The sequence below is a fragment of the Sapajus apella genome, unplaced genomic scaffold, assembly GCF_009761245.1.
Source record: "Sapajus apella isolate SASKATOON/1434 unplaced genomic scaffold, GSC_monkey_1.0 scaffold10, whole genome shotgun sequence".
NCBI classification, from domain to species: Eukaryota; Metazoa; Chordata; class Mammalia; order Primates; family Cebidae; genus Sapajus; species Sapajus apella.
The window spans coordinates 29,533,081-29,548,238 of NW_022436950.1; the positions used below are offsets into that span (position 1 = coordinate 29,533,081).

General features: G+C 36.2%; 1 protein-coding gene across 13 annotated transcripts in view; it reads right to left on the bottom strand.

Moving 5' to 3' along the window:
• Positions 1 to 15,158, bottom strand: part of UNC80 (unc-80 homolog, NALCN channel complex subunit) — a 225,223-nt gene that overhangs the window by 118,556 nt on the left and 91,509 nt on the right. For 8 of the 13 annotated variants that reach the window (XM_032278347.1, XM_032278345.1, XM_032278344.1 and 5 more), the window contains exons 23-24: positions 6,589 to 6,801; positions 1,325 to 1,496 (exon numbers count right to left, since the gene is read on the bottom strand). In XM_032278347.1, the coding sequence (XP_032134238.1) occupies positions 1,325 to 1,496; positions 6,589 to 6,801 (385 nt within the window). The remainder of the gene's footprint in view (positions 1 to 1,324; positions 1,497 to 6,588; positions 6,802 to 15,158) is intronic. The other 5 variants (XM_032278348.1, XM_032278353.1, XM_032278354.1 and 2 more) reach the window with 1 other exon arrangement.

The window sequence follows — 15,158 nt, forward strand, 5'->3', positions numbered from 1 at the left end:
ATCTAGTCTCAACAAAAGGCTAATATTCTAGGTACAACATACTGGTAAATCATACTTATGTGGTCTAACGGAGATTCAATTTGGTTTGAGGATGCATGCATTTAATGTTGCTTCAGCTTCTTTCTGTTCTGAAGGGTCCCTGGAAGTTCCAGGGTGGTTTGGAATGACTTCTGGCTAGATGGGTCTTATGGTGGGCCTTCCCTAGGTTCCAGGATTGCTGGATAAACCTCACTCTAAGATAGTCTAGACTATTGTAGATATCTCTGGGGACAACCTTCATTATTAGGCTGAAAGACTGAAATAATAATTTGGTGTTTTACCAACAACTGTCAAGATTTACTCTCATTTGATAAGGTCTTAGAAGGGGCAACATTATTAAAAAATGCACACAAAAAATTGGGAAGGAACATGGGAAGGAAGATCATAAGAATTTTATTTGATTATTATTTAGTCCTGCCTAATTTTACACTTCATCTATTTTTTTTCATTTCATGACTGCAATGATGCGGTAGGTCTGAATCACCTAATGAAAGACAACCCTTAAAATGTAGTCAGGGAGCCTGAATTTCAAACTACAGGGGAAGGTCGGGAGAAAGAGATCTTGCTATGTTCATCCTATAAAAATACAAATCCCATAACTATAACTGGAATTTTGTATTTCATAAAAGACAGTGGTACATATACACAAAAGTTTGTATGATATAGAACACATGTATGCACAAAACAATGTTGAAGAAGGATGTAATAGGAATCTTTTTGTCTCTACGTTTCTATGATGGAATTCAGTTCTAAATTTAATAAATAGGTACAGTACAGCAGACAGTCACAGTTCTAGCAACCTCTGAACATTTTAATATTTCAGTGTTAAGTTAAATACTTTAATATACTCTGTCTAAAATTTTCAATATTTTAGTGTTTGGAAAATATTTCATATTCAACTTTATTTGGTCTGACTTTGTTTCCTGGAGATATATATATATATATATATATATATATATATATATATATATATATACATATCTGACAAAATCACAACTAGAGTCCCTCAGAGACATTTTCTCAGAGAAGTCTAATACCAATCTTTGTATAATAGCAAGAGTCAAAGTTGAAAAAGTAATAAACGTTCCACCTTGCCTGTAGCTCCTTGCCCCTGTCTGTCTTTTCTTTCCGGTTCTTGCCTGTCTCTTGCCTGTAGCTTTATGCACATGCTTTACACTCATGCACAGGGAAAAGGGGAAAAGGCACAGTGGGAAGAATGGGAAGGTGGTAAGAATATGAAAGAGGAAAGAGAAGTATTAAGTGCTCCTAAAGCAGAGGTTCTTACAAGCAGGGGTTCTTGTAGTAAAGGGAGTCTCCTTACTGTCATCTAAAAAGTCTTCCTCCTCATCCTCCTTTCTAAGTCTCCTCTTGGTCTCTTCATCGTAAATGAGGCCCAGCAAGTTGGCTGGGCTCTCACTTTCCCCATGGCACAGCTCATTCAATCGGATGCCAATTGCCTACCATGGGAAGGAAAAAGAATGAAACAGCACAAACTATGTCAAACTCTAAAATAGGCTCTCAAATTACAGCAGACATAAGCAACCAATTAATGGGAATTATTTCCAGCATAAGCCTTTTCTGTATACCACAGTGTTATTTCCACCATATTTGGCAGTATGGAAACCAGAAATGGAAGAAATTGCTATCTCCAAGGTCATTCAGGCTAAAGATGTGTGAAAACTAGAATGACACCTTTGTATATTTGTACAGAAGTTTTTCTGAAAACATTTCTATTTACTCAAAGGTTATTTATTTCATAGACGTGATATAAAGAAATACACAGTTGCTTTTAATGGAGGATTTTGTTGCAGTAAAACATCAGAAGGCACAGTTCCTCGGAGTGCTTCTGATTATGCTATTTTTAATGAGAATGTCGCTGTCACGCTAATGAGTTTAGAAGCTGGCAAGAATTTTGTTCCTGCAATTTTTTCTATCTGTCATTACATATGTGCTTATTGGCTTCTTTTATAGACTTTGTTCCTCTTTCCATAATAATCTATGAATTAGTAAGATATGCTAACTTTTCTTTTGGTAGAGTGCCCAGCAACAACATTAGAAATACAACTTTTAATAACTCAGTACATGGACAATATTGGTTTTTACATGGTATTCTTAGAACCAGCACCCTTACTATCTGTTAAACATCAGGCACTCTTGTCTGATTTATCAAAGGAATTTTCCACAAGAAGAGACAAAAAACACTATCTCTAATTTATTTTATTTCCAATTATATACTGTATGCAACAATGGAAGAGACATAGGCTCAGGAGTGAGAGTCAGAGAAAAAGTAAAACAGGTCACTGAACTTGGGGTTTGACAGCCTGAATACTCTGCGTTTAAGCAAGAGCAAAATTCTAGCTAAGTTTCTTCTTTCTTTCTGTATCATACTTTGCAAATATTTAGAAAAGCAAGTAAGAAAATATGCTTACTACTGGAAACCAACATGCTCAAACTCTCTAAGTGAAGATTATGCTCATAACTCTTTAAATGAAAAGACATTTTTGAATGTTTTAGATATCTGGAAAGAAAAAGTTTTCCCCAAACTCTGGAATTAAGTGAGGAGCTAAAACCCAGGAAGCAAAAAACCATACCAAGGAGAAATCGGTATGGAAAGGTGTCGTGGGATTCCAAAAGTTTAGCTGCTAACTGGATAAGTTTTAAGCAAAGAAAATGAATTGTAAAAACACAATCACCACCACAATAAAAAGCCTGGTGCTGCTATTTTGGAGAGCCTCTGTTAAGGATGAGACATACAATCACGAGTCTGGAATGGAGTCAACAAACTAAATAATGAGACTCAAAGGGGAAAAATGTCTACATTGGCCATTCTAGGATATTGTAACTAAGCAACTTAAATTAAGTCCACAGTTTATAAACCTTAAAGGGCTGCTCAAAAAATGAACTTGTCTGGCATAATATTATATGTTTAAATAATAATTTAGATCCCTATGTCTCATCCAAAGCTAGAAAAATGCCTCAAGGCTATGTTTATTCATCTCTTCCTTCATTCATCAAATATTTATTAAGTGAGGTAATTTGTTAGCTATTAAATAAAACAAAGTTGAGTAAGTTGTTATAGTACACCGGTACCTTTGTTTAATGTGCCCTGGTGGACTATAAACCCACATAAGAAAGGTTACTGTTTGGCAAATAGGAAGGTTAGCGGGGCTAAGCGGTTTGCCCAAGGTCGCTCAGCAGGATTCAAACATAGGATGTCTGACTGTCTATGTCTGTGTTCTTCTCTCAATGAGCTTACAGTCTATTGAGGCATGCAATAACATAACAAAAGAACTCATTAACTATTAACTCAAAAGAACACACTTTGTTAACTCATAAGATAGATTAAATCCAGTTCAGAAAGAGAGAGGGTTGGGGAGCTGCGGGACTGGGTAACTACATATTGGCTACAATGTGTACTACTCGGGTGATGGATGCATTAAAATCTCAGAATTCAACACTATAAAATTAATTTATCTATGTAGCCAAAAACTGCTTGTACCCCAAAAACCATTTAAATTTAAAAAATAAAGATAAAATTTAGTTCAGAGAATCACAGAAAATCTCACAGAAGGTCTCAAAGTCTGTAGACTTTCATGAATTGGTGTTTTGACTGATGCAGAATGGGGAGAGTAGACATTCAAGGGGAGGGTCCCGAGAGATTTATGTTCATGGAAATGCACCATGAGCTCAGAGACTGACGGGGCGGTGGGGGGTGGCACTTGATTGAAGTACAATTTTGTGAGAGGAAATAATGTACAGGAAGGATGAAAAGGTAGATTTGGATTAGATCCTACAGTTCTTGAAATTGAACTTCATTTTACATTCTTGAGAAGGATGAAAGGTAGTTTCTGAGTGGGGGAAGTAACCTGATCACTCATTCCAGGGACATCGTACTAGCTGCCCAAGAATGAAGAGACAAGCATGGACTCTGCTTTCAAAAATTCATGTCAGAACCTATTATTATTAAATAGATATTAGGAGGAAAGGATTTAAATACATATTCTTTAGGTACATTAGCTCATTTGAGTTCATCACCCATAATCTTGGAATGGTTTGAACAAAGGTTGTGGAGAAGGCAGTGACATTAGGCTAAGCAGTTTGGGTTTTATCCTGAGGGAAAAGGAGGGCCACTGGAAGCATTTTAAGTGGATAAGAAACACACTCTGATTTGCATTTTAGCCGAATCACTTGGAGAGCAGTTTGGAGAATGACTGAGAGGGGGCAAGTCTGGAGGCTGGGAGATGAGGATGAATGTCTTATCTTGGTGGGCTGAGCCACAGGAAGATCTTTTCACTGGCAGTGTGTAGGATGCATTAAATAAGAGGAGACTGTGAGGAAAGACCAAATAGGAAAAAAGTTTAATCATCCAGATAAGAAGTCATGGGGATCTGACCTAAGGGGCTTCAGTGACATGAAAGAAGTAGGACCAATAGGGGAGGAGATTGGGATACGCTCAAAGGTTGGCATCTCAGATGACGGTGGTGTCATTAATAAGAAAAGTAAGCTCAGAAGGGTTGTAGGTGGCAATGTGTAAATTTGAGGAGAAGAGTTTTATTTTAGAAGATTGAGTTCTAGGATATTAAGTGAATGTTTCCAAAGTGCAGCTGGCAATGTAGGCCTGGGATCTGAAAATTGCTATGGTTAGGGAAGTCTGTACTTACAGATTACAGTTGGAAGTATAAGAATGAATGTAACCCTGATGTAAGTTATATAGGAAGAAATCAAGAGAGATCCTGGAGAATATCTGTTTATGAGGAGGGGAAGAGACAGAGGATTGGGGGAGACAGAGAATTGGGCACAGAGATGCAAGGAAATTCTGGAGCGTAATGTTCTCAAAAAGATAAAGGACAAAAGCCAAAGGTATGGGCAGTTGGCAGTGTCAAATGCTGCAAGAAAGATAGAAGACATTTGTTCTGAAAACACCTGTTTGTGAAATCTCTTGGTCACAATTTCCCTATAAACCTGATACTCTTTAATGCTCAGTACTTAATGGTTTTCCCCTCCTGTAGGAAGCCAAAGGGATTATCAACTGTGACTGCTGTTTCAGAGTAGCCTCTCAATAAGGCCTTCCTTGAATAAGATAAGTAATAAATGGGGGCAGGTGGTGGTGAAACATCTTTCCACATTAAAGAGATTACTGGTGCATCTGTGTATCTCTTGATATGCATTTCACTGATACTGCTTGAATTCTATGAACTCTTATGCTTAATGGTATTAAAAACAAACATAATTAAATGTAGGATAAATATGATGGCATCACATAATAAATTATCTCAGTGATTTACAAAAATAGATATTACATAGGAGAAATTGCATCTTCTCATATACATAATGTGTAATAGAAGCCTGAAAAGGGCAGTGCTAAGTCCTGATCATTGACATTAGCATTAATAAAATATTCTGCTCCATCATATCACACATACGTATATATATATACACACACACCTATATCTATACATATGTATATTTTTTTAAACAGTGTGTCTTTATATAGGAAAGAAAATCCAAAGAACAGCAATTAAAGAAGGAAAGACTGATAAACTTATAGAATGACTGCACACATAATGAATACAATTCACACCTTTTGAATAACTTTGGCATTTTGCAAAAAAGAATTGGCTAAAACTGGAGGAAGAACACCCTTAGTTGGTAAGCACATTGGTAGGCATATTCAGCTGAATTATTAAGGGAAATTATAACAGTTATCTCAAGTAATCTTTAAGGAAAGAGGAATATATGGAACCTCTTTATGTGTGTTTATGTTCACCTCTTTCTAAAATTAGCAGAAACAACTTGGTCCTCTTGAATTTCTTTTTATTCTTCACCTTTTTTCCTTCTATGGAAAAGAAGTTGTAGTTATTGTAAAGGTCCATTTTGTTAGAATTCCTAAAGAAGTTTCATTCTTTAAAATTTATTCAGTTACTCATATGCGCACATACATATGTATTGTGTGATTTCCAAAGACTTTCGGGCAACTTATAGGAGGCACATCAACAAAAGAGAAAATTCCATTAAGAAATTAGAAAAAAACATGTCTTGCAAAGTATAACTTAGAATAGAAAACCAAAATAAGACTGAGTATTTGACAATTGTAACAATGACTTTCAAAAAGATAATTCTTGCACGTGTGTAACTATGTAACAAACCTGCATGTTCTGCACAGGTACCCCAGGACTTAAAATATAATAAATTTAAAAAAAGATAATTCTTGATGAATATAGCAATTAGAAGCAAGGCTTTGGAATCTAATGTGGGAGATGGAATATTGGTTCCTCTACTTACTACTAATAGATACATAAAATTTGGCAGGTCGCTTGACCTGTATAAACTTCAGTTTTCTTAACTGCAAAACAGAGATAGTAATGTCTAGCCTCATTTATTTATTGGGATGATTAAATGAGTTGTTTATTTTTCCCAGAAGTGTTTCCTTCAGTACCTGGTACATAACAAACACTCAATAAATTGTCTTCAAAACAAACACAATCAATCAAAAATGACTCCACTTCACTCAAGCATCCTAATTGTTATAGAAGAAAACCGAAAGCTCACATCGCCCCATTGGTAGAACAGCTTGGCCGCATTCCACTGCAGCTTCTGGTTTCGCTTGTTGCCCACAATGGGAGAGCGTCCCCGGGAAAGGCCTTTCTTGGTGATGTTCACATGGTGCCCTTTCATCCACTCTGGCCAGTTGCCACGGTTGCAGCGGTGAACAAAACGAGCACATTCCAGGAACAAAGCTGCTCTGGCCACCACAGGGGCTTCCTAAGTAGGGTTGTTGAGGAAAGAGTAATCTGGGATTAATGAACAATAACTTTAAATTGCTCTTAAAGGGAATTATTGTGTACTTTTAGTTTATTTTCCTCTTCTGTTTTGATTTAGTTTGGCCTTATTTCCCAGGGTGGTGTCAGTATGGCCAACACAGTAGTGACAAATCTGGAAAGCAAAACCCCCAAAGAAAATTTGTATCTTGAAGAATTGGACATTTTAAGTAGGTTTCTGTGTTGCTTTCTCCTTCTTCTCAAGAATCTCAAGTAATTACGTGTCACCAACTTTGTATATTTAAGGGTGGCAGAAATTTGAGTGTTGAGTGAAAGAGTTTTTAGTGAGGTTTTAAATATGAATCTTTTTTCAAACCCTAAAATTTTACATGGGGCAAACAAATATTCCATTTCTAGAACTAGTCTTATTTTAACCAAGAGTGTCAGAAGTAATTTTGTACCAACGATAGTCTTTTGTCTGTAAGCATCCATACGTTTCAAAAAGGTACAATCACTTCTGCACATTTTGGCTGTTAAGAAAAGGAGCTCAAGACCAGCCTGGCGAACATGGTGAAACCTCATCTCAACTAAAAATACAAAAAATTAGCCGGGTGTGGTGGTGCATGCCTGTAATCCCAGCTACTCAGGAGGCTAAGGCTTGAACCCAGGAGGCGGAGGTTGCAATGAGCTGAGATTGAGCCACTGTACCCCAGCCTAGGGCACAGAGTGAGACTCCATCTCAAAAAAAATAAATAAATAAAAATAAAAACAAACAAACAAACAAACAACAACAAAAACAAAGAAAAAAGGAAAAAAGCTCAATCTTGTTGAGTTAGTCTTGTCTTTTTCCTTTTGTCACAAATAACTGGTTCTACTTAAGTAGGCATGGTTTTAACTGAAAATGTTTGATAAAGAGGAGATTAATGGATAAATGAAAGAGCGTTTCTTCAGAAAAATATGGCTCCAACTTGTCATGTGAAAACGTGCTTAAAAAAAAAAAAAAGAAGAAACGTCTTTTAGAATCAAATGCTCTACTGAAATCTTTGAAAGTTAAAAAAAAAAAAAAGAATTAAGGAAAGAAGTAATGTGAAGTTTTCCAGAGAAGGTCAATAGATCATAAGAAAATATGTGTCAATTATTCATGTGTATTTTGACTTGTGTCAGTTTTTTAAAAAATACATTACAATATTATTTATCACTTTAGGATTACTAATAACCATAGGTTACTTAGTAACCACAGATTTTCAAATTGAAATCATTCTTAAAAGTCATTGTAAGCAATAATATTCTTAACAATGTATTGATCCACAAAGTTAAAATAGATGCTAATATAGTGTCAATTACATGCCAGTTAACTTTTACAGTAATAATATATAAGATCCCTGTGATCTATAAATAATATCCCCCATTTAAGATTTTTTTTAAATGAGATATAATTTGTTCACTATCATATAGCATTAAAGCAGTGAATATAGGAACATAGGATTCAACCCCATGTCTCATTGATGCCCAGGCCTACGCTAGTTTCTCTTTGGTACTTACATTGTTTTAATTTATTCTCTTATAAATCTTAGTAAAAGATAATTTGTAGAATGCAAGTAGAAGTTAACTATTAATATTTCAAGTGGGACATTAGTCCCATGTACTATTATTTTCTAAAACATAGATATATCATTTTCCCATTTGTTATCTATTACGGGCTCCATCCACCTTAACCATGTGAAAAATAAGGATATCCAGGCTTTGTGATTTGGGTCCTCCTTTTCTATGCCCATCTCAAGTGCTTCACGATCAAATTATGTCAACCTAGTTGCTATCTCCCAAATATGACATCTTCTACCATTCCATGTGTTGTCTCATGATTTGCAGAGCCTTGAAACTCCTTCTCCATCCAAAAAGTTCTTATTTTTAGGATTCAGGATTCAGTTAGTTACCTCCTCTGAGAAGCCTTTTAAAATCCCTTCCTGGTCAGGCAGAGCTGATTACTTTACATTTTTGGGTACCAAAGTATCCCAAACACACTGGATAATTCAAGTAAGTTAGTTCCTTAAGCATTTCTTCATCATATATGTCTTAAATGCAGCCATCAAAAATTGCAATAAAAACATATTTACATAGGGACTTAATTTTACAAAGAGTATAAAAAATTAACCTATGTGAAAGACAGAATGCAAGATGAACACTAAGGGTGAGAATCTATCCTTAACAAAAACTGGATACTAATGATGAAAATCTATCATCATAAACTGCATGAGGCCAAGACTAGGAAGCAGGTGACAGGGATAGAAAAACTTGAGATTGCAAGGAGTCAGATAACCTTCTGCATTAAACCCAGTAGTATTGCAGTGCCATACCATGTAGATTAAATATCTACATTCTTTCCTGCATTAAGTATTTATTTCACTAAAAAAAAATAGTTTAGAATGCAAATATGTGTCTGGTAAAGGTTGAAACATTTGTCTCTAAAACAGAATGTCAGTTTAGAGGTCAGGTAAGTGATGCAAATTTATTCTTAGCCTGTCACAATATGACACATTCCCAGTATAAAGCAACATGGATTCAAAGCTTAATGACAGGAAGACATAAGTAACACTGCTGAAACAGCATTATATTGTGAACCTTGGCTCCTTCAGGATTAACACCAGTGAAACTTAACCTGGACTGTATGTATGGGGTAGAGGATCATTTTATTGCCTCTAAGTGTTAGATGGCAACTGAGAGGATTAACAATAGATGAATGAGCAATCCAAATAGTGATATGTGAGGCTTCCTATATAGATTAGTTTGCCTTCTTTAGATAAAAGAATTCTTAAAAGATATTCCTTAAAAATTCGTTGTTTAAGAAGCTGAAGGCATTTCTGAATCAAAACCAATTTCAGCTCTCTTGCTGTCAAGAGCTTCTCATGATAAAATGCAGATATTATCAGTTATAGACTGTGGGAAATTCTAATCCAAGTTTGGAAATGAAATTGAGATCAATATGATAATTCTTATTACTATGTGGCAAAACAATAAAGGGATAGTTGGTTGTTATCTGATGAATTTGATGCATGTAAATAGCCAAACCCATTAATGTTTGGAAATGTGACTGTTTGCATCAAGGATGATGACACAGAGTCATTCAAATATTGCCTTTTTATTATAATCCTTATTAGCCTAGTGGATGATGGAAGGCTTAGAAATTCTGTATTCAAGAGGGCAGTGAATAATACCAATTTCTGGGGCTATTTTAGTAGGTATATTACTATACTGAAAATTGAGGGTGATGTTAAGGTACAAAGATAAGTGTGCTAAGGTCCAAAATCATTAGTTAGCAACAGCTAATTAAGTTTGCTGAGTTTGCAATGTGTGTCAACAGCATTCAAGGAATTCTAGTGTGAGTGTGGCTAGGAGGAATTGTTTTCATTCAATTCCTTTTAAAAGGTAGTTTAGAAAGTATTGATTTGAGGGGCAGGGTTATGGAATACCTCGGACAAAGGATTCCTCCTGAGCATAAACGAAAGTCAATTTTCTCTCTTTCGATGGCGCTTACCTCTTATGGCTCAGTGCAATCTGAAGAAGCAGCAAAAGATGGAGGCATGACATAATGGATAGGGATGGATTCACATCACAGAGAAAAACAGCACAAATGGAGAAAAATGAATCGGAAGAATGCTGCATAGCTGAAAAGAACCACAGAGTATCAGAGGCACAGTTACAAGTGAACATTTAAACAAAATTTGACACCATTGGAATACCACAGAGAATTTGCTGGTGGTCCTAAAAGAAAATTAGGCATATTTAAATTTCTTCTTTATTAACGTTTCTGCTCAGATCCCTTTTTATGCTCCATGATGTCACAGAGAGGCTTCTATTCCATTATGTTATAACTTTGTAGTTTCCAGACAAGCAAGAATCAGTTTTAACTGGGAAGGCAAAATATTAATTGAACCTATGAAATTTCTAAATTTGAAGGTCAAAAATAGTCATATCAGCAATTTCATATGGTTCAATCTTGTACAAGGTATTCTCTGCATTGGTTACAGGGCTGTCTAGTTAAAATTACAAAAAGTCTAATGAATGTCATTGCACAGCATGGGGGTCTCTAACAGTCTACAGCTAGAAAACTTCAAGATTCTGGCTGCTTTCCTTGACTTCTTTGCCATTTTTTCCTTGAATTTTATAAGATCATTATGTATATTGAATACTTCCTTTATAAAAGTGAGGCAGAGAATTTAGATACTAATTTCACCAGCTGTGCTTTATTTTGCCTGGGGATCTAGAAAATATTGTTGCCAAGATATGATGGTTAATTGAAGCTTATAATTGCAATACATTCCTTTCCCTGGAGGAGTATATCTAAGCTTATTATGTGCGAAGAAACCTTGACTGATCCTGAAAACTCATATAACACTGGGCAGAAACTAACTGTTTTTAAAGACTAAATATTTTATATGGGCCCCTGGGGAATTACATAATTTTTTTTATTGCCTTACAAAATAAAATATAAAGTTGTTGCTGCTGCAGGATACCCGTTTATTTACAACCAATGGGAATAAATAGTTATTGTGGGTCTTAGTAAGTATTGGAAAGTTCTTTGCTAGGGGGTATATACTTCTGAGTCAGTATTTATTACTTAGCTTGTATTGAATTCTCTGCCTGACTGAGATCAATAAAAACTGGCTCACTGCTAACGGGATGCCTCCATCCCTGCCCATTTCTACAGTGAGTAGGCTGAAGACCAACATTATAGTTTAGTACATGGTCTGGAAGGCGAGTCATTTTAGCACTTACTCAGATCATGCTAATATTTTGGATATTTTGAAAACCAAATGAGGACTTCTGTTTCTAGCAATATGATAAATTAAGAATAAAGAATTCATTTGATTTAGAACACCTGAAATGGTGGGTAAAATATCCAAAAATGTCTATTTTTATTTTGCTTTTGTTTCTAAAGTGAGATTGAAGACAACCGGAGAGTAAAAATTACAAGGAAGTGCAATTCTGGGGGTGGGAGTAGGGATAAACTAGATATAAGTATTTGTTCTGAAGGTTTCTGATGACTAGAGAGAGACCAAATGGGTTTCGAATGGGCCACAAGTTAAAAGTTGGCACAAGTGGTGGTCAGGTCATGTACTCCTCTGTCATAAAACCAAGATCTCAGGTAGGAGCCACCCTCAGTGTACGAATAAGAAAAAATCTGCTCCAAAGGAGTTGGTTTGTCTGACAAGGTTTGGCTCTGGGTAGGACAGAGGGGGTAAAAAAAGGAAAAAAGTCTTTTATGAGAATGCTTAACAAAATCCCACATTCTCATAAAAGTTTGGAGCACCAATAATGGGCTAATTTCATGCCCCCCCACCCCAAAAATAATTTTTAAAATGTTCTTAGAATATTTCCAGGTGTCTGACAAAAATAAATGAAAATTCTCTCTGGGGAAATACTTTATTTAAACCAGTACTTCACAAATCTTCATATTTGAGCCTAGGAGTCACTTAGGAAGATGGACAAAATAAATTCCTTGGCTCCATCCCCAGATATTCTGATTCAGGAGATCTATTGTAGGGCCTGGAAATTTGCATTTATCACATGCTCACAGGTGAAGCTGACATTGCTGGTCCACTGAAAACACTACTGCTAACACAGGACTTAAATAATTCCCACAGATAAAGTCCCAAGGAATGAGCTACATTATATTTCAAAATAACTAAAAGACAGGGTTTGGAATGTTCCCAACACAAAAAAATGATAAATGTTTGAGGTGATAGAGATTCCAGTTATCCCGATTTAATCGTTACACATTGTATACATATATCAAAATATCACATGCATTCCATAAACATGCACAACTATTATGTATGAATAATAAAGTACAACATAAAATAATCCACTATGAATAAGAGTTAGAAGAAATAACAAAGTGCAGAATAAAGTTCACAAGGACTGTAGTTATTGGAATCACAGTGTATCAAACACATTTAAAGATAAACATGAGTATTGAAAGTATAATGAAGGAATCAGATGATACAAGTTGATTAGGAAATTTTAAACAAAATTTAAATAGAATTTTTACAAATAAAAAATATAGTACTTGAAACTTAAAACTCAATAGATAGACTAAAACACAGATTATATCAGGTTTTTCCACCTGCAATACTATTGGCTATTTGAGTCAGACGATTCTGTGTGTGTGTGTGTGTGTGTGTGTGTGTGTGTGTCAGGGTGTACTTTGTATTATGGAATGCTTACCTGCATCTTTGGTATTTACCCAATCCCCAAGTGTGACAACTGAAAATTCCTCCAGATATTGCCAAATGTCCCCTGATGGGCAAAACTACCCTTTGTTAAGAAACATGGGATCAGACACAGTTGAAGAGAAAAGGTGAAGTGGAAAATATATCTGATAAAATAATCCAGAATTTAGCATAGAGAGAGAGAGACAAATGAAAAATATGAGAGTTTATAAAAAACAGAATAGGAGAGAGATCCAAGATGGCTGATTACTAGCAGCTCAGGATTGTAGCTCCCAGTGAAGGCACAGAGAACGAGAGGACGCCACACTTTCAGACAAGTTTTTGTTGCTTACGGACTGGGAGATTCCCAGGGGAGGAGCCCCACGGGTCGCTGGGGCAACTCTTGTGGCCTGTGCAGCGGTTTTGCCGGCACCCCGGCGTGGCGGTTCTTGGTGCAGAGTAAACGGGACTGGGTCCCCTTTTGGTTGACGTTTGGAGCTCCGGGAAGGCAGAGTCGCCTATTCAGCTGATTGAAAAAGGGACTCAAGAAGGAAGACAGACCAGAGATTCCCGGGCAGAAAAGCACCACGAATCTTAATGCCGCTGTTTTGGCCAGCACAGTGGGTTGTTCAGATGCAGCACTGGGAATCAACAAGTTGGACATCCACTCAGAGACCTAATTTGAAATTACAAAGACGACAGGTGGATAAATTTACAATGATGGGAAGAAACCAGCGTTAAAAGGCTGAGAATACCCAAAAACAGAATGCCTCTCCCTCTACAGAGGATCACAGTTCCTCATCAACAAGGGAACAAGGCCTGATGGAGAACGAGTGTGTTCCATTAACAGATTTAGGCTTCAGAAGGTTGATAATAAGAAACTTCTGTGAGTTAAAAGAGCATGTTCTAGCCCAATGTAAAGAAACTGAGAACCTTGAAAAACGGTTTGACGAAATCCTAATGAGAATAGACAATCTAGAGAGGAATACAAGTGAATTAATGGAACTGAAGCATACAATACGAGAACTCCATGAAGTATGCACAGGTTTTAACAGTCGAATTGATCAAGCAGAAGAAAGGTTATCGAAGACCAACTTAATGAAATAAAACGAGAAAACAAGATTAGAGAAAAAAGGGTAAAAAGGAATGAGCAAAGTCTCCAAGAAATATGGGACTCTGTGAAAAGACCTAATTTACATTTGATGGGTGTACCTGAATGTCATGAAGAGAAGGAATCCAAGCTGGAAAATATTCTTCAGGATATTATTCAGGAAGACTTTCCTAACCTAGTAAGGCAGGAAAATACTCAACTTCAGGTAATACAGAGAATACCGCAAAGATATTCCTCAAGTAGAGCAACCCCAAGACACATAATCATTAGATTCACCAGGGTTGAAATAAAGGCGAAAATTCTAAGGGCAGCTAGAGAGAAAGGTCAGCTTACCCATAAAGGGAAGCCTATCAGACTCACAGCAGATTTCTCAGCTGAAACCCTGCAAACTAGAAGAGAGTGGGGGTCAATATTTAATATCCTCAAAGAAAAGAATTTTCAACCCAGAATCTCATATCCAGCCAAATTAAGCTTCATAAATGAAGGAAAAATAAAATTTTTCATGAACAAGCAAGCACTCATAGATTTCATCACCACCAGGCCTGCTTTACAAGAGCTTTGGAAGAAAGCACTATACATAGAAAGGAATGACCAGTATCAGTCACCCCAAAAACTTACCAAAAGGTAAAGAGTATCTCCATGATGAAGAATCTATATCAACTAACGGGCAAAATAGCCAGCTAGCATTAAACAACACTATTAAACTCACAAATATCAATATTAATCCTAAATTTAAATGGATTAAATGCCCCAATCAGAGACACAGACAGGTAAATTGAATGAAAAGTCAAAACCCATCAGTTCGCTGTATCCAGATCCATCTCATAAGCAAGGATGCACAGAGACTCAAAACAAAGGGTTGGTGAAAGACTTGCCAATCAAGTGGAGAGTAAAAAAAAAAAAGAAAAAAAGAAAACGGGAGTTGTAACTTTTGTGTCTGACAAAATAGACTTTAATAGTAACAAAGACTAAAAGAAACAAAGAAGGACATTACATAATGTTAAAAGGATCAATGCAACAACAGGAGTCAATGATCATAAA